Raw genomic sequence first — 20,381 nt, forward strand, 5'->3', positions numbered from 1 at the left:
TAGTTCATCCATTCGGTCTTTGAATGTTTGCCATTGCCTATCCACCATCAACCCTTTGAGTGCCATTCCCCAATCAATCCTACCCAACTCGCTCCTCAGACCATCATAGTTTCCTTTATTTAAATTGAGGACCCTAGTCTCCGAGTGAACTACTTCATTCTCCATCTTAATGAAGAATTCGATCATATTATGATCGCTCCGACCCAAGGGGCTTCTTACAACAAGATTGCTAATTAATCCTTTCTCGTTATATAATACCCAGTCTAAGATGGCCTGATCTCTGGTTGGTTCCTCGACATATTGGTCCAGGAAACCATCCCGTAAATACTCCAGGAATTCCTCCTCCACAGTATTGTTACTCATTTGGTTGGCCCAATCTATATGTAGATTAAAGTCACCCATGATGACTGCAGTGCCCTTATTGCACGCTTCTTTAATTTCTCTTTTAATGCCATCCCCAACCTCCGCCTTACTGTTTGGAGGTCTATAAACCACTCCCACTAACGTTTTTTTCCCCTTAGTATTTCTCAATTCTACGCATACAGATTCCACCTCATCAGAGCTAATATCCTTCATTACAATTGTGTTAATCCCTTCTTTAACCAGTAATGCTACCCCACCTCCCTTTCCTTTTTGCCTATCTTTCCTGAATATCGAATACCCCTGGATGTTGAGTTCCCAGTCCTGGCCTTCCTTGAGCCACGTTTCCGTAATCCCAACCAAATCGTATTTGTTTACTTCTATTTGCGCAGCCAATTCATCCACCTTATTACAAATGCTCCTCGCATTAAGACACAAAGCCTTCAGGCTTGTTTTTTTAACACTCTTAGACCTATTAGAATTATTATTTACTGTGGCCATGTTTGATTTAAACTGTTGATTTTTCTGACTGCCACTTTTGTTTTTCTCCTTCCTATCTTTTGCTTTTATCCTTGTTTCCCTTTCCTCTGTCTCCCTGCTCAGGTTCCCAACCCCCTGCCATTTTAGTTTAAACCCTCCCCCACAGCACTAGCAAACACTCCCCCCTAGGACATTGGTTCCAGCCCTGCCCAGGTGCAAACCATCCAGTTTGAACTGGTCCCACCTCCCCCAGAACTGGTTCCAATGTCCCAGGAACTTCAATCCCTCCCCCTGGCACCATTCCTCTAGCCACGTATTCATCTGAAGTATCCTTCTATTTCTACTCTGACTAGCACGTGGCACTGGTAGCAATCCTGAGATTACTACCTTTGAGGTCCTGTTTTGTAATTTATCTCCTAACTCCCTATACTCCGCTTTTAGGACCTCATCCCGCTTTTTACCTATATCGTTGGTGCCTATATGCACCACGACAACTGGCTGTTCACCCTCCCCTTCCAAGATGTTCTGGAGTCGCTCGGAGACATCCTTGACCCTTACACCAGGGAGGCAACACACTATCCTGGAGTCTCGTTTGCGGCCGCAGAAACGCCTATCTATTCCCCTTACAATTGAATCCCCTATTACTATAGCTCTACCCCTCTTTTTCCTCCCATTCTGTGAAGCAGAGCCACCCCGGTGCTAGGAAGTTGGCTGCTGTTGCCTTCCTCTGATAAGCCACCCCCCCCAACAGTACCCAAAGTGGTGTATCTGTTGGAGAGGGGGATGGCCACAGGGGACCCCTGCACTACCATCGTCATACAGAACAGAATGGACTATTGCAAAGAAGCATACCGACAACTAGACAACCAGGAACACTACAGACAGTTACCCGCAGATCCGACCAAAGAACACACCCACCAACTCAACAGACTGATCAAGACCTTCGATCCAGACCTTCAAAGCATCCTACGCACGTACTCCCCACGTGGGAGACTTCTACTGCCTCCCAAAGATACACAAAGCCAACACACCCGGACGTCCTATCGTATCAGGCAACGGAACCTTGTGTGAGAGCCTCTCTAGATACATCGAGGGCATCCTGAAACCCATCGTACAGGGAACCCCCAGCTTCTGTTGCGACACTACAGACTTCTTACAGAAACTCAGCACCCACGGACCAGTTGAACCAGGAACACTCCTCGCCACGATGGATGTCTCGGCACTCTACACCAGTATCCCCCACGATGACGGCATCGCTGCAACAGCCTCTGTACTCAACACCAACAACAGCCAGTCTCCAGACGCCATCCTACAACTCATCCGCTTCATCCTTGACCACAATGTCTTCACCTTCGACAACCAGTTCTTTACCCAAACACACGGAACAGCCATGGGGACCAAATTCGCACCCCAATACGCCAACATCTTCATGCACAAGTTCGAGAAAGACTTCTTCGCTGCACAGGACCTCCAACCAACGCTATACACCAGATACATCGACAACATTTTCTTCCTATGGACCCACGGCGAAGAATCACTGAAAAGACTACACGATAACATCAACAAGTTTCATCCCACCATCAAACTCACCCTGGACTACTCCTCAGAATCGGTTTCATTCTTGGACACACGAATCTCCATCAAAGACAGACACCTCAGCACTTCACTCTACCGCAAGCCCACGGACAACCTCAGGATGCTCCACTTCTCCAGCTTCCACCCTAACCACATTAAAGAAGCCATCCCCTATGGACAAGCCCTGCGAATACACAGGATCTGCTCAGACGAGGAGGAACGCGATGGACACCTACAGACGCTGAAAGACGCCCTCGTAAGAACGGGATATGACGCTCGACTCGTCGATCGACAGTTCCGATGGGCCACAGCAAAAAATCGCATAGACCTCCTCAGAAGACAAACACGGGACACAACCAACAGAGTACCCTTCATCGTCCAGTACTTCCCCGGAGCGGAGAAACTACGCCATGTTCTTCACAGCCTTCAACATGTCATCAATGACAACGAACACCTCGCTAAGGCCATCCCCACGCCTCCACTACTCGCCTTCAAACAGCCGCCTAACCTAAAACAGACCATCGTTCGCAGCAAATTACCCAGCTTTCAGGAGAACAGCGACCACGACACCACACAACCCTGCCACGGCAACCTCTGCAAGGCATGCCAGATCATCAACACAGATACCATCATCACACGTGAGGACACCACTCACCAGGTACATGGTACATACTCATGTGACTCGGCCAATGTTGTCTACCTCATACGTTGCAAGAAAGGATGCCCTGGAGCATGGTACATCGGCGAGACCATGCGGACACTGCGACAACGGATGAACGGACACCGCACAACAATCGCCAGGCAGGAGTGTTCCCTCCCAGTCGGGGAACACTTCAGCAGTCAAGGACATTCAGCCTCCGATCTTCGGGTATGCATTCTCCAAGGCGGCCTTCGAGACACACGACAATGTAAAATCGTAGAGCAGAAACTGATAGCCAAGTTCCGCACTCATGAGGACGGCCTCAACCGGGATCTTGGGTTCATGTCATGCTACATGTAACCCCACCTGACGTAAGGTCATCCAGACTCGAGTCATCGATGGCTTGTTCTCTCTACACAGATGCGGCCGGACCTGCTGTGATTTCCAGCAAAGAAAATGTTTTTTGACTGTTTTTTGTTTTTCATACAGACCCCAGCATCTGCAACATTTTACCCCTTGTGACCCCACCTCATTGTTCTTTGATGTAATGTTTTCCTGACTGACCTGTTTGGACACCATTCACACCTTTGATTGCTGTGATTATCTCTCTGCCGAGGTATGATAAATGGCAGTTAGAAAGATTACCTGTAATCATCTGGCATTATTCTCTGACTATATAATCTGTGTCTATAGGCATCTCTCCACTTCACCTGACGAAGGATCGGCGCTCCGAAAGCTTGTGATTTCAAATAAAACTGTTGGATTATAACCTGGTGTTGTGTGACTTCTTACATAATATATAGTATGTTAGATGCAGAGTAAAGCTCTCTCCACTCTGTCCCAAGCTCACAAGAGCGCGTCTACCGCATTAATGTGGCACCTTCAATTTCTCACACCAACCAACCTGTGGTCTGTCTTACATAGATACATAGATACATAGAAGATAGGAGCAGGAGTAGGCCATTCGGCCCTTCGTGCCTGCTCCGCCATTCGATGAGATCATGGCTGATCCTTTAATTCAGTATCCCGTCCCCGCCTTCTCTCCGTAACCCTTAACCCCTTTTGCCCGTAGAAATATATCTAATTCCCTCTTAAATATATTTAATGAGCTGGCGTACACTGCCCTCTGTGGCAATGAGTTCCACAGGTTCACCACTCTCTGAGTGAAGAAATTCCCCCTCATCTCTGTCCTAAATGGTTTAGCCCTTATCCTTAAATTATGTCCTCTAGTTCTGTTCTCACCCGCCAAGGGAAACATTCCTTCTGCATCCAGTCTGTCTAGACCTGTCAGAATTTTATACACTTCTATGAGGTCCCCTCTCAATCTTCTAAACTCCAGTGTGTACATCCCTAAACTACATAGTCTCTCCTCATAGGTCATTCCCGCCATTCCTGGTATCAGCCTGGTGAATCGCCGCTGCACCCCCTCCATGGCAAGAACATCCTTCCTCAGATGAGGCGACCAAAACTGTACACAGTACTCGAGGTGTGGTCTCACCAGTGCCCTGTACAGCTGCAGCAAGGTATCCCTGTTCCTGTATTCTAACCCTTTTGCTATGAAGGCCAGCATACCGTTTGCCTTCTTGACCGCCTGTTGCACCTGCATGCTCGCCTTCAGTGACTGGTGTACAAGAACACCCAGGTCTCTCTGTACTTCCCCCTCTCCCAATCTATTGCCATTTAAATAATAATTTGCCCTCCCGTTCCTGCACCCAAGGTGGATAACTTCGCACTTGTCCACATTATAGTGCATCTGCCATTTATCCGCCCAATCGCCCAGTCTGTCCAAATCGCTCTGGAGCTTCCTGGTCTCTTCCTCTGAGCCCACCCCCCCTCCTAGTTTAGTGTCGTCTGCAAATTTGGAAATGCTGCATCCGACTCCCTGATCCAGGTCATTAATGTAAATTGTGAACAGCTGGGGGCCCAGGACAGATCCCTGTGGTACCCCACTTGTTACTGCCTGCCATTCAGAAAATGAGCCGTTTATTCCAACTCTCTGTTTTCTATCTGACAGCCAGTTCCCTATCCACGCCAAAACTTTCCCCTTTATCCCATGAGCCTCAATTTTCCATGCTAATCTTTTATGTGGGACCTTATCGAAGGCCTTTTGGAAGTCCAGGTACACCACATCTACTGGCTCTCCCCCATCTATTCTACCAGTTACTCCCTCAAAAATTCCAATAGATTAGTCAAGCACGATTTACCCTTTGTAAATCCATGTTGACTCTGTCCTATCCTGTCCCCATTTGCTAAGTGCTCCGCTATTTCATCCTTAATGATGGACTCCAGCATTTTGCCCACAACTGATGTAAGGCTTACAGGTCTGTAATTACCTGCTTTTTCCCTACCCCCCTTTTTGAATAGTGGGGTAACGTTAGCTACCCTCCAATCCATCGGCACTGTTCCCGAGTCTAATGAATTCTGAAAAATCATCCTTAGTGCATCCGCTATCTCTAGGGCCACCTCCTTCAGTACCCTAGGATGCATGTTATCAGGCCCTGGGGATTTGTCCACCTTCAATCCCTTTAGCTTCCTTAACACCATATCCTTAGAGATATTGATTTGCGTCAGTTCCTCCTTTGCCAATGTCCCTATTTTTCCCGATATCCCAGGGAGGTTTTTTGTGTCTTCCTTCGTAAAGACTGACCCAAAGTATGCATTTAGTTGATCTGCCATTTCCTTATTTCCCATTATATATTCCCCCGTATCTGACTGCAATGGACCAACTTTGGTTTTCACCAGTCTTTTCCTTTTGATATATTTATAAAAGCTTTTGGAGTTAGTTTTTATATTTTCCGCCAGCTTGTTTTCGTAAGCTATTTTGCCCCTCTTGATCATGCCCTTTGCCCTCCTTTGCTCTATCTTAAACTGTTCCCAATCTTCCGCTCTGGCGCTTTTTTTGGCTATTTTATACGCCCTATCTTTGGATTTTATGCTGTCTCTAATTTCCCCTGTTATCCACGGTTGAGTCACCTTTTTAGATTTCCTTTTATGCCAGATTGGTATAAACAATTTTTGCAATTGTTAGTGAGATTTTCTATTTAGTGCAAATTGGTGATGGCTTTTTGTTATGGTTTCTGGGTTAACACTTCCCAAACTCACTTCATATAACACCCATGCAGCTAGCAAACAAAAGAAAACCATCAGTCTAGGCTGAATTTGAGCCTGTGTACATGAGATGAAAGGGCACTACTTAACCAACTATCCCACAAAATACCTCTATATTTCCTAATTTGAGTTAATTGCACAACTATTGTACCTACCCTTCATATTTCCATATTTACCTGCTATGCATAATTTACTATTTCTTGGCAAAAATAAATTTGTTTAACAAGTGTAATTATTCATAAAACTTTACCTGCTTTAAGAAATTCAGAAAGTATATCTTCCTTTGTTTTTGGAGTTCCATTGGCATCTATATCCAGACTGGAGCGCCACAATTCTGAAAACCGTATCCTTTTTTCCTTTGCCATGTAGGCTCCATGCCAAAGTGCTTTCATAGTGTAGTCCACATCTATCAAAATCTGCCCAATTAGAGTATCATGATAAGCTGGTGACAGAAGACATGAGGTACTGCAATCATAGTTACCATCTAAATAAATAGTTGGAACTTGGTTCAGAATATAAATACCCATCACCAATTCTCTCAGAATTTGTTGGACATCTTTATAATTCAAAGGAGCATTTGGTACCACTGGAGCTAGAATTAGAGCATTGGAATAGGCAAAGTCTTTCATTTGGCTTGAGAGTCCATTGGGGTACTCCACTGGAAGGTGAAACTCTTCAGTGGACTGCAGCCAGCTGCAGGAGGCTGTGGTGAGCAATTCCTGTAGATCACTCAGGTTGTATTTGCCAAGGGCAGCACTTGCACTCATTTGCACTGCCACAGCAGCCAAATAGGCCTCTTCACTATTCTGACTGTCCTGCTTCAGCTTACCAGGGGAATCCAGATTGGCAAGTCTCTGCTTTCGACCAGTTTCCTCCTACAAAGTATCAGTACAGTTTTAGTGCATTGGTATTAAAACATTTTATTTTCTTATTATTAATCTAGTGTCTGTCTATAATGAGGCCTGTACATTTCCTAAACCAATTATGGAGTTGTTATTTACGATTGTAAATTATAATAGGCCTTTCTTTTTTGTGAAGAAAAAAAGGATAAAGATTTAAAAGATTTATTTATTGTCAATTTAAAAACTGGTAGGTTTATTTGTATTTTCTCCCCTTCATTTCGCTCAATTAAGTCCATGTGGTGCGGACTTGAATGTATATGGCAGTGCATTCCAAATCATAACCACTTGTTGCTTTAAAAAGTTTTCCCTCATGTCACTTCTGGTTCTTTTGCCAATCACCTTGAACCTGTGCCCTCTGGTTATTGCCCCTTCAGCCATTGAAAACAGTTTCACTTTATTTACTTGATCTAAACCTTTCATGATTTTAAACAGCTTTATCAAATCTCCTCTTAGCCTTCTCTGCTCTAAGGAGAACAACCCCAGCTTCTTCAGGCTATCCATGTAACTGTAATCCCTCATCCCTGGAACCAGTCTAGTAAATCTCTTCTGTAACTTCTCCAAAGCCTTTACATCCTTCCTAAAGTGTGGTGCCCAGAATTGGACACAATACTCCAGCTGGGGCCGAACGAGTGTTTTATATAGGTTCAGCATAACTTCCTGGCTTTTGTACTCTATGCCTCTATTTATAAAGCCCAGGATCCCATATGCCTTATTAACTGCTTTGTTAACCTGTCCTGCCACCTACAAAGATTTGTGCACAAGCACCCCCAGGTCTCTCTGCTCTTGCACTCCCTTTAAAATTCTACCATTTAGCTTGAATTGTCTCTCCTCATTCTTCCGACCAAAATGTATCACCTCACACTTTCCTGCATGGAATTTCATCTGCCATTTGTCCTCCCATTCTACCAGCCTGTCTATGTCCTCTTGAAGTTTTTGGCTATCTTCCTCACTGTTTACTAACAAAACAAAATTAGAGCTCTTGGGATTCGGGGTAATATACTCACATGGATTGAGGATTAGTTAACGGACAGAAAACAGAGAGTAGGAATAAACGGGTCATTTTTGTAAAGTCCGCGCCTCAATAATACACGGACTTCGGGAGAACAGTTTAACAGGTACTTTAGTGAACAAGAGGCAGCTTGAAACTGAAACTACAGAAGCCTGCTAGGGCCTTTTATACAGGGGTGGTCACTGCCGGTACTGCAGTCTAAGACCAGTTATTCCCTTAAAGGTACATACACAACAATTCCTCCCCTTTTAGATAAACAGTACATAACATTCATTTAACAACTAAATAATAACTAATTACAATTACAATTTTCTCAGTAATATATACATCAACTGAAATAGTCATTTATAAGTTCAGTCTTTGAGGAGGCTTCCTGATCCAGACTGGGTAGCGCCTTTCTCGAGTATCCTGTTCTGGCGGTGGAGTCAATTCTGGCTCATTGTCATTGGTTGGTTCGTCAGCTTCCAATACCCCTGCTTCTGAGGTAGATGCAATCTGTACTTCGGGCTCATTACCAGGTGCATATGCTTGTGGTACAGGTTTGGCTTGTTCCTGTGACTCTAGAATCTGGTCAGCATGGCGTCTCACGATGCTCTCTCCAACGTCCACTGTGTACATTAGTGGTCCCTGCTGTGTGCATATCGTGCCTGGCTGCCGTTTTTCTGTTCGGTAGTCGCGGGCCAAGACTGGTTGCCCTATCTTGAAGCTCCTGGTTGGCTTCTCATTTATGTGCTGGAACTGCTTATCCTCAACATCTCGTCTTATGTTTGGTTTGAGCAAATCCAAGCGGCATCTTAGTCTCCGGTTGAAAAACAGTACGGCTGGAGTTTGGTTGGTTACTGCATGTGTCGCATTCCGGTAAGCAAACAGGAAGTTATCCACCTTGTGTTGCAGTGGTATGTCGTCATTATACATTGCCTTTATGGCCTTTTTAAAGGTCTGAACAAACGTCTCAGCCAATCCATTTGTGGCTGGATGATATGGGGCAGATGTGTAATGTTTCACCCCATTATTCTTCAGGAACCTCCGGAAATCCTCAGACGCAAACTGTGGGCCATTGTCGGAACAGATCTGTTCTGGCAACCCATTCCTGGCGAAGATGGTCCCTAGGACTGCAATAGTTTTCTCCGTGGTGGTGGAGGACATTTTAATGACCTCTGGCCATTTCGAATGGGCGTCCACAGCGATTAGAAACATTGAGTCCATAAATGGACCAGCGAAATCAATGTGCACCCGTTGCCATGGAGATGAGGGCCACTCCCATGGATGTAGCGGGGCCTGTGGTGGAGCGTTTTGGACCTTCTGGCATCCTGTGCATCTCTTGGTCATATCCTCGATTTCTTTATCGATTCCCAGCCACCACACAAACGCCCTGGCTAGGCTCTTCATTTTTACCCCTCCCAGATGACCCTCGTGAAGCTCATTGAGCACTCTATCTCTCAACTTGGGTGGAATTACCACTCGGGATCCACACATCAAGGCTCCCCGGCACACTGACAGCTGTTCCCTCCTTGGCGAGAATGCTGGCAACAGTGAGTCGCCATATGCTGGCCATCCCTTCACCGTCAAATCATAGACCCGAGAGAGTGTCGGGTCATTTCGGGTTTCCTTCTCAATACTTGCGTTTGTAACAGGCAAACATTCGACTATGGTCGCATGGAATATCTCCACAGGGTCCACTGCAGGTGCTTCTTCCGCCATAGGCAACGGTAGGCACGACAGCCCATCAGCGTTTCCATGCTGTTTCGTACCTTTGTACTCTATGTCATACTGATGTGCCCCTAGAAAAAGTGACCATCTTTGCAGCCGTTGCGCCGTCATCACTGGAACGCCCTTCTTTGGGTTAAAAATTGAGACCAGGGGTTGATGATCAGTCAGTAGGGTGAATTTCTGCCTGTGCAGATAGTGATTGAACTTCTTCACCCCCCACACCAGGCTGAGCGCCTCCCTGTCAATCTGGGCGTAGTTACGCTCGGCTGAGGTTAGCGAGCGCGATGCAAAGGCTATTGGCCTCTCTGAACCGTCACGGAATTTGTGTGACAGCACCGCTCCAATGCCGTAAGGTCACGCATCACATGCCAACCGAATCGGTAGTGTTGGGTTGTAGTGGGCCAATACTTCTTTTGAAGTGATTTGGCATTTACATTCCTGAAAGGCGCACTTACACTCATCACTCCATTTCCATGTTACACCAGTTTGAAGGAGGGCGTTCAGTGGGTGCAGAATTGTAGATAACTTCGGCAAGAACTTATGGTAGTAGTTCACCAACCCGAGGAACGACCTCAGTTGCGACACATTTTCTGGTGCTGGAGCCTTGACTACAGCCTCAATCTTGTCCGGCGACTTATGCAACCCTTCCTCATCAATCATGTGGCCACAATACGAGATTTGTCTCCTGAAGAACTCGCATTTGGGATGGTTGGCTCATAGCCCATATTCCTGCAATCTCGTCAGCACCTGTTCCAGGTTGGCAAGGTGTTCATTGTCATTTTCGCCCGTAACCAGGATGTCGTCCAAATAACACTGGGTCCCCAGGATCCCTTGCAGGACTTGTTCCATTGCCCTCTGCCACATAGCCGGGGCCGATGCTACCCCAAATACCAGTTGATTGTACTGGTAAAGGCCTTTGTGAGTGTTTATCGTGAGGTATTTCCTAGATGCTTCTTCCACCTCCATTTGTAGATATGCTTGAGCCAGGTCAATCTTTGTAAAACGTTTCCCTCCAGATAGTGAGGCGAAAATATCTTCTGTACTGTGTGCAGGACTGGGTTCACAGTCACCTTGAAGTCCCCACAGATGCGAACCTTCCTTGGCTCCCCAGGCGTGATGCTCAGTGCTTTCTTCATTACAGGAACGATGGGTGTGGCCCCCTCGCTCCAGTCCACCTTAGACAGCAGCCCCGAACGCTCCAGACTCTCCAGTTCAGCTTCCACAGCTGGGCGTATCGCGTATGGCACCGGTGTGGCCTTGAAAAATTTTGGGGTTGCGCTATCCTCAATCTTTATGGTTGCCTTTACTCCTTTTAGAGTCCCAAGTCCTTGTTGGAACACCTCTTCCGCGTCAGATAGAATTTGTGACAGACGTCCAGGTGCGACGTCATCATCTTTTTTGTCAGTCACAGTTAGTGCCAGAATGGAATGCCAATCCAATTGTAGTCTTCGGATCCATTCACGTCCCAATAATGGTGGTCCTCCATCTCGTAGTATATACATGTATAGTTTCTGTGTTTCCTTTCCGGTATATTCAACTGGCACCCTTATTTTTCCTCTGGGGTAGACCTTTTGCCCCGTGTATGTCTTCAATACCATGGACGTGTCCTTCAAGGGTATGTGTGAGAACAGCCGCTCATAGTCTCGTCGATTCATGACAGTTAGGGCTGATCCTGTGTCCAATTCCATCTTCACTGGGGACCCTGCTATCATGAGGGTGACCCAAATGGTTCGGTGATCTTCTTTTGCGATCACGTTGTGTAACTTTAAACAACTTAGTCGCCTGCTCCCGGAGTCCTTATCACTCTCCTGATCTTCTGAACTACTATCTGTCAGTTGCTTTACTTTCCTGTACTGTTCCTTAGTAGTTCTTGTCGTGTTGGTCTTCTTTCCCGACCTGCAGACTCTTGCTATATGTCCCATTTTCCCACATTGCCTGCATATTTTGTCTTTAAACCAGCAGTCCTTCTGCTCATGGGTTGTTCTGCCGCAGCGATAGCACTTTTCTGCTCCATACGCCATTTCGTTAGCGCTGTATTCCTGTGGTTTCTGTTGTATTTCCGCAGCTCCCCGTGCTGCTGCTTCGTAGGATACTGCCACGCTGAAAGCCTGTTCTAGCATCAGGTCCTTTTTTGAAAGTAGTCGTTTCTGGGTTCCTTCACTCTGGAGCCCGCAGACAAACTTATCTTGTAAGGTGTCTGCCAGTCCTGCTCCAAACTGGCAGTGCTTCGATAACTTGCGTAGTTCCGTAAGATAGCCAGCATTGCTCTCATCTTTGTGCTGGTTTCTTTTATGGAACTTGAATCTTTCTGCTATCAGCAGTGGTGTAGGGTTTAGGTGTTCCTGTAAGATATGAACAATCTCCTCAAAACTTTTCTCCATTGGTTTAGCTGGGGTAATTAAATTCCGCAATAGGCCGTACGTACTCGCACCCATCAGATTTAATAATACCGACGCCCTCTTTCCATCAGCCACCTCATTTGCCTTGCAGTACACTTCGATTCTTTCCACATACGTGGTCCAGTCTTCTACCTCGTTGTCGAAAACAGTGATACTGCCACTTTTTGGCATCTTGGGCAATTTAAAATGGCGCCTCCCGTGCTTTTGCTTCTTCCCCAATGGAATAAAATGGCGCCTCCTGCGCTTTTGCCTCTTCCCCTTACTGCCACGCTGCTCCTAGCGTTCTACGGGGTAATGGCGGCGACCCGCAGCTTCGGCGCGTCTCGCTTTCCTTCTCCCCCCGTTTAGTTTCTCTCCGCTGTCCTGTTCTCGAGCACCGACCACGCCCTGTGCGCTCCACCCTCTCTCTCTTGTTTTCTTTTCCCGGCGACGCTGCGCGGCCCGATTTGTAGAGCCGCTCGATCGAGCTTGAGCCCGCCACAGTCCGGAAGGGTCAGCGCGCTACCTGCTACCAGCACGATTCGCTGGAACCACAGTCTCTCCCGCAATTCTCCAAACACCGATGGATTCTTTGGGCGGTTGCCCTCGGTCGACGCCCGTTGCTCAGACTATGACCTTCCAGGACCTTCCTTTCAGGCAAGATACCCGTGAGATGATGCAACACTGCAGGTGAGTTCGAACTTACTCGTTGCCACTGTAAAGTCCGCGCCGCAATAATACACGGACTTCGGGAGAACAGTTTAACAGGTACGTTACTGAACAAGAGGCAGCTTGAAACTGAAACTACAGAAGCCTGCTAGGGCCTTTTATACAGGGGTGGTCACTGCCGGTACTGCAGTCTAAGACCAGTTATTCCCTTAAAGGTACATACAGAACAATTTTCAGTTTGGCAGGCTGTAACTAGTGGGGTACTGCAAGGATCAGTGCTTGGGCCTCAGCTATTCACAATCTACATCAATGATTTGGATGAGTGGACCAAATGTAATATATCCAAGTTTGCTGATGATACAAAGCTGGGTGGGAATGTAAGTTGTGAGGAGGATGCAAGGAGGCTTCAAGGGGATATAGACAGGCTAAGTGGGTGGGCAAGAACATGGCAAATGGAATATAATGTGGAGAAATGTGAAGTTATCCACTTTGGTAGGAAAAATAGAAAAGCAAAGTATTTTTTAAATGGTGAGTGATTGGGAAATGTTGGTGGGACCTGGGTGTCCTTGTACACGAATCACTGAAAGTTAACATGCAGGTACAGCAAGCAATTAGGAAAGCAAATGGTATGTTGGCCTTCATTACAAGAGGATTTGAGTATAAGAGTAAAGACGTCTTACTGCACTTAAACAGGGCCCTGGTGTGACCTCATCTGGAGTATTGTGTATAGTTTTGGTCTCCTTACCTAAGGAAGGATATACCTGCCATAGAGGGAGTGCAACGAAGGTTCACCAGACTGGCTCCTGGGATGGGGGGATTGTCCTATGAGGACAGATTGAGCAGACTAGGCCTATATTCCCTAGAGTTTAGAAGAATGAGAGGCAATCTCATTGAAACATACAAATTTCTTACAGGGCTTGACAGGGTAGATACAGGGAGGATGTTTCCCCTGGCTGGGGAGTTTAGAATCAGGGTTCACAGTCTCAGAATAAGGGGTCGACCATTTAGGACTGAGATGAGAAGAGATTTCTTCACTCAGAGGGTGGTGAATCTTTGGAATTCTCTACCCCAGAGGGCTGTGAAGGCTCAGTCATTGAGTATATTCAAGATAGAGATCGATAGATTTTTGAATATTAAGGGAATCAAGGGATATGGGGATAGTGCAAGAAAGTGTAGATGAGGTAGAAGATCAGCCATGATCTTACTGAATGACGAAGCAGGCTCAAGGGGCCAAATGGCCTACTCCTGCTCCTATTTCTTATGTTCTTATGTACTACGCTTCCAAGTTTCATGTCATCTGCAAATTTTGAAATTGTGCCCTGTACTCCCAAGTCCATGTCATTAATGTATATCAAAAAATAGCAGTGGTCCTAGTACTGAACCCTGGGGAACACCACTGTATACCTCCCTCCCGTCTGAAAACAACCATTCACCACAACGTTTTGTTTTCTATCTCTTAGCCAATTTTATATCCATGCTGCTACTGCCCTTTTATCCCATGGGCTTCAATTTTGCTAAAAGCCTAATCTGTGGTACTTTATCAAACGCCTTTTGAAAGTCCATATGCACATCAACTCCACTGCCCTTATCTACCCTCTGATACCTCATCAAAAAACTCAATCAATCAAGTGGTCGCCTCCCAAATTCATACTATTTTCCCTGCAACTTCATATCAGGTTTCTGCCCCACCACAGCAATGAAACGGCCCTAATCAAACTAACAAATTACATCCTCTGTGGCAGTGATCATGATGCACTATCCCTCTTCGTCCTTCTCGACCTTTCTGCAGCCTTTGACACAGTTGACCACACCATTCTCTCCTCCTTTGTCCAGCCGAGTGGGACTGCCTTCGCCTCGTTCCTCTCTTATCAATCCAGTCATAGCCAGAGAATCTCCTGATATCGCTTCTCTTCTCGCCCCCAAGTTATTACATCTGCAGTCCATCAACGATCTAACCTTGGCTCCTTCCTATTTCTTATCTACATGCTGCCCTCAGCAACAACATCTGAAGACATACTGTCAGTTTCCACATATACACTGACGACACACAGCTCTACCTCACCACCAGCTTTCTCGACCCCTCCACTGCCTCTGTGTTGTCAGACTGCTTGTCCGACACCCAGTCTTGGATGAGCTGCAATTTCCTTCAATTAAACATTGGGAAGACTAAGTTGTTGTCTTCGGTTCCTGCCACAAACTCTGTTCCCTAGCCAAGATTCCATCCCCTCCCTGGCCACTGTCCGAGGCTGAACCAGGCAGTTTGCAACCTTGATATCCTATTTGACCCTGAGCTGAGCTTCTGGCCTTATATGAAAAATAATGGAATCCCTATGAAAGGAGAAAATAGAGAACATCTAGAAACCAAAAATATAATAATGAATAGCCAGTGTGGATTTCAAAAGGGAAAGTCTTGCTTGACCAACCTCATTCAATTTTTTGAAGAGGTAACAGAGAGAGTAGACAAGGGTACTGCAGTAGATGTAATTATCTAGATTTTCAAAAGGCCTTCGATAAGGTACAACATAATAGACTAATGAATAAGGCCAGAGACTGCGGAGTCAAGGGGCAAGTAGCAGAATAGATAACTAGCTGGCTTCAAGACTGAAAGCAGAGAGTTGGGGTAAAGGGTAGCTATTCAGAGTGGCAGAAGGTGGGAAGTGGTGTTCCACAAGGATCAGTGCTGGGACCACAGTTGTTCACAATTTATATTAACAATTTAGACTTTGGAATTAAAAACACAAATTCTAAATTTGCGGATGACACCAAATTGTGGGAGGGTTGGGGGGGTAGTCAATACTGAGGAGGACTGCAACAAATTCCAAGAAGACATTAATTGGCAAATGAAATTCAATACAGAAAAATGTGAGGTATTACATATTTTGGTAAGAAAATAGGGAGGTCACTTATTATTTGGAAAATACGAATCTAAATGGGGTAGAAGAGCAAAGGGATCTCGGAGAACAAATACACAAATCACTAAAAGTAGCGACACAGGTTAACAAGGCCATTAAAAATGCAAACCAAGCTCTAGGGTTTATTTCTAGAGGGATTGAATTGAAAAGTAGAGCAGCTTGGTTAGACCACACTTGGGAGTACTGCATACAATTCTGGTTGCCACATTAGAAAAAGGATATAGAGGTACTGGAGAGTGTTCAATAAAGATTTACAAGGATCATACCAGAAATGCGAGGGCATACATATTAGGAAAGGATGAACAGGCTGTGTTAGATCCGTGTATCTTGATGTTGTGTGTTCTTCAATAACTAGACGAGAGGCTGCAGGGAACAATCAACAGGTGTTTACTGGATGAGGGTTACTCTAAAACTAACAGTACAGATCCCTACTCAGGGTTTATATACAGGTGTGGCCACTGCCGGTACTACAGTATACAGGAGCTGTAAAAAGTAGTTCTCCCCTTAAAGGTACATACACTACAATTCCTCCCCTTTTAGATTAACAGTACCATAACATTCATTTAACAATTAACACTTTTAACATGCAACATTAACTGAAAATAGTCCATTTATAAATTCAGTCTTTGGGCGGCTTCCTGATCCTTTCTGGATAGCGCCTTTCCTGAGTGTCTTGCTCTTGGTGCGGAGGCGATTCTGGCCCCCTGTCGTCGGTTGGTTCATCAGCTTCCGATGCTACTGTTTCTGGGGTAGATGCTACCTGTATGTCGGGTTCATCACCAGGTACGCGAGACATGGGGTTGACTCGTTCCTGTGACTCTAGGATCTGGTCGACATGGCTTCTCACAATGTTCTCCCCAACATCCACTGTGTACATTAGTGGCCCCTGCCGTGTGCATATCGTTCCTGGTTGCCATTTCTCTGTTCGGTAGTCGCGGGCCAAGACTGGTTACCCTACATTGAAGCTCCTTGTCGGCTTCTCATTGATGTGCTGGAATTGCTTATTCTCAACATCTCTTGATACATTTGGTCTGAGCAAATCCAGACGAGATCTCAACCTTCGGTTAAAGAACATCATGGCCGGGGTCTGGTTGGTGACTGCATGAGTCGCATTTCTGTAGGCTAACAGGAAATTGTCCACCTTATGCTGCAGTGGAATGTCGTCATCGCACATGGCCCTTACTACTTTTTTAAAGGTTTGTACGAACCTCTCAGCCAATCCATTTGTGGCTGGATGATACGGGGTGGATGTGTAATGCCTTACCCCATTCCTTTTCATGAATCTTCGAAACTCTTCTGACACAAACTGTGGTCCGTTATCAGAGCAAATCTGCTCTGGCAAGCCGTTCCTGGTAAATATGGTCTGTAGGACTGCAATAGTTTTCTCCGTGGTGGTGGACAACATTTTGATCACCTCAGGCCATTTCGAGTGCGCATCCACGGCTATTAAAAACATTGAGTCCATGAATGGACCAGCAAAATCAATATGCACCCGTTGCCATGGAGATGAGGGCCACTCCCATGGGTGTAGAGGGGCATGTGGTGGTGCATTTTGGACCTTCTGGCATCCTGAGCAGCTCTTTGTCACGTCCTCGATTTGCTGATCGATCCCCGGCCACCACACATAAGCCCTAGCAAGTGAGCACCTGCTCCAGGTTGGCGAGGTGATCACTGTCATTTTCGCCCGTGACCAGGATGTCGTCCAAATAACACTGGGTCCCTGGAATCCCTTGCAGGACTTGATCCATTGCCCTTTGCCAAATAGCCGGAGCTGATGCTACCCCGAACACCAGCCGGTTGTATTGGTAGAGACCTTTATGAGTGTTGATCGTGAGGTACTGTTTCGAGGCTTCTTCTACCTCCATTTGCAGGTACGCCTGGGCCAGATCAATCTTAGTGAAGCGTTTCCCTCCAGATAGCGAGGCGAAAATATCTTCAATCCGCGGAAGCGGATACTGTACAGTGTGAAGGACTGGGTTCACTGTCACCTTAAAGTCCCCACAGATGCGAACCTTCTTTGGTTCCCCAGGCGTATTACTCAACGACCTCTTCATTACAGGAACGATGGGTGTAGCCCACTCGCTCCAGTCCACTTTGGACAGTACTCCTGAACGTTCCAAACCTTCCAGCTCTGCTTCGACGGCTGGGCGGATCACATAAGGCACCGGTCTGGCCTTAAAAAACTTTGGGCTTGCATTTTCTTCTATTTTGATCATCGCTGTTATGCCTTTTAGTGTTCTGAGTCCCTCCTGGTACACTTCTTGTGCGTCAGTTAGCATTTTTGACAGTCGTCCAGGTGTGACGTCGTCATCCTTTTTGGCATCTACAGTCAGTGCTTGTATGGAATGCCAATCTAGCTGTATCTTCCGGATCCATTCACATCCTAGTAGTGGTGGTCCTCCATCTGGCAATACATATAGGTCCATTTTTGGTGTTTCCTTGCCGTTATATATAACATTCACCCTTATTTTTCCTTTGGGGTAGACTTTTGCCCCGTGTACGTCTTCAAGACAATCTCTGTATCTCTCAAGGGTATATGTGAGAATAGCCGCTTGTAGTCCCTTTGGTTTATGACTGTTAGGGCTGATCCTGTGTCCAATTCCATTTTCACTTGGACTCCGGCTATCTTGAGCGTGACCCAGATAGTTTGGTGATCCTCCGTTTTGATCACCTTATGTAGTTTCAGACAACCCAGCTCCTTGCTTCCGGAGTCTGTATCACTTTTCTGTTCATCTGAACTACTCTCCGTCACCTTATGTACCTTCTTGTACTTCTCCTGTGGAGATTTCTTGCTGCTGGTTTTCTTTCCCGACCTGCAGACTCTTGCTATGTGTCCTACTTTTCCACACTGTCTGCACACTTTGTCCTTGAACCAGCAATCATTTTGGTCGTGCATTGTTCTGCCGCAGCGATAGCACTTCACTGTTCCATATGACATTTCATTTGTGTCATATTCTTGCGGTCTCCGTTGTATCTCTGCAGCACCCCGTGCAGCTGCTTCATGTGATACTGCCATGCTGAAAGCCTTGTCCAGCGTAAGATCCTTTTCTGATAGAAGCCGTTTCTGGGTTCCTTCACTTTGAAGCCCACACACAAACTTGTCCCTTAAAGTATCTTCTAGTCCCGTTCCAAACTGGCAGTGTTTCGATAGCTTGCGCAGTTCCATTAAAAACTCAGCATTACTTTCATCTTTATGCTGGTTCCTTTTGTGAAACTTAAATCTTTCTGCTATCAGCAGCGGTGTGGGGTTTAAGTGGTCCTGTAGGATTGACACTATGTTTTCAAAATCCTTTTCCACTGGCTTCTCTGGGGTTACTAGGTTTCGCAGTAAGCCATACGTTTTTGCACCCATTGAATTCAACAATACCAGCGCTTTCCTCTCATCTGGCACTTCATTCGCCTTGCAGTACACTTCTATGCGTTCGACATATGTCATCCAATCTTCGACTTCATTGTCGAATGCTGTGACACTGCCACTCTTCGGCATCCCTGGATGTGGTTAGACTGGCTCAAAATAGCGTTTTCCCACGCTCTCCCTTCTTCTCCGCTGTGGCTCAAAATGGCGTTTTCCCGCGCTCTCCCTTCTTCTCCGCTGTGGCTCAAAATGGCGTTTTCCCGCGCTCTCCCTTCTTCTCCGCTGTGGCTCAAAATGGCGTTTTCCCGCGCTCTCCCTTCTTCCCCGCTGACGCTGCTCGGCCCTTGAACACCGGCTGCGCTCTGCGCGTTTTCCTTTCTTCCCCGCTGACGCTGCTTGGCCCTTGAACACCGGCTGCGCTCTGCGCGTTTTCCTGCGCACCTCTCTCTCTCGTTGACGCTGCTCGGCCCTCGAACACCAGCTACGCTCTGCTCTCTCTCGTTGACGCCGCTCGGTCCTGAACACCGGCTGCGCCCTGTGCGCTCTACCCTCTCTCTTCTCCCATCGACGCCGCTCGGTCCTGAACACCGGCTGCGCCCTGTGCGCTCTACCCTCTCTCTTCTCCCGTTGACGCTGCTCGGCCTTTTTCTGTGCCGTCGGTCGGCTCTAGCCGCCGCTGTCCGGGAAGGGTCTGCGCCGTACCTGTTGCCAGCCCGTTTCGCTGGACCACCATGACTGGAGAACCAAGCCCAGCTCTCAACAGCCTCCCCTGCGATGCTCAAGTCTCCGCTGGATGGTCGACGCCCGTGCTTCTAGACTCGGCCTTCTTCTTTCACTTTTCTCCAGGAGCGAATCCCTGGGAGGTGATGCAGAGTTGCAGGTCGGTTTGAATCTTCTCGTCGCCAATGTTAGATCCGTGTATCTTGATGTTGTGTGTTCTTCAATAACTAGACGAGAGTCTGCAGGGAACAATGAACAGGTGTTTACTGGATGAGGGTTACTCTAAAACTAACTGTGCAGATCCCTACTCAGGGTTTATATACAGGTGTGGTCACTGCCGGTACTACAGTATACAGGAGCTGTAAAAAGTAGTTCTCCCCTTAAAGGTACATACACTACAGGCTGGGTCTCATAACTCTTGAAAAGAGAAGGCTGAGGGGTGACCTAATAGAGGTCTTTAAAATTATGAAAGGTTTTGATAGAGTAGATACAGAGGGCTCGATTTTAACTCAGGTGCGGGCTGTTGTCGTGTTATCCAAATTTCGTGTTTCCCACTCGAATCT

At 46.6% G+C, this 20,381-nt stretch overlaps 1 protein-coding gene across 1 annotated transcript in view; it reads right to left on the reverse strand.

Moving 5' to 3' along the window:
• The window catches only part of ankar (ankyrin and armadillo repeat containing), a 306,667-nt gene extending 288,885 nt beyond the window's left edge, over window positions 1-17,782 (reverse strand). Inside the window, exons 1-2 of the mRNA XM_085984217.1 lie at window positions 16,010-17,782; window positions 6,414-7,038 (exon numbers count right to left, since the gene is read on the reverse strand). Of these exons, the coding sequence (XP_085840343.1) occupies window positions 6,414-7,038; window positions 16,010-16,030 (646 nt within the window). The 5' untranslated portion in view covers window positions 16,031-17,782. The remainder of the gene's footprint in view (window positions 1-6,413; window positions 7,039-16,009) is intronic.
• Window positions 17,783-20,381: the final 2,599 nt, after the last annotated feature.

Source organism: Somniosus microcephalus, chromosome 4, assembly GCF_052327205.1.
Source record: "Somniosus microcephalus isolate GS21.2 chromosome 4, FLI_Smic_1.0, whole genome shotgun sequence".
Taxonomy (NCBI): Eukaryota; Metazoa; Chordata; class Chondrichthyes; order Squaliformes; family Somniosidae; genus Somniosus; species Somniosus microcephalus.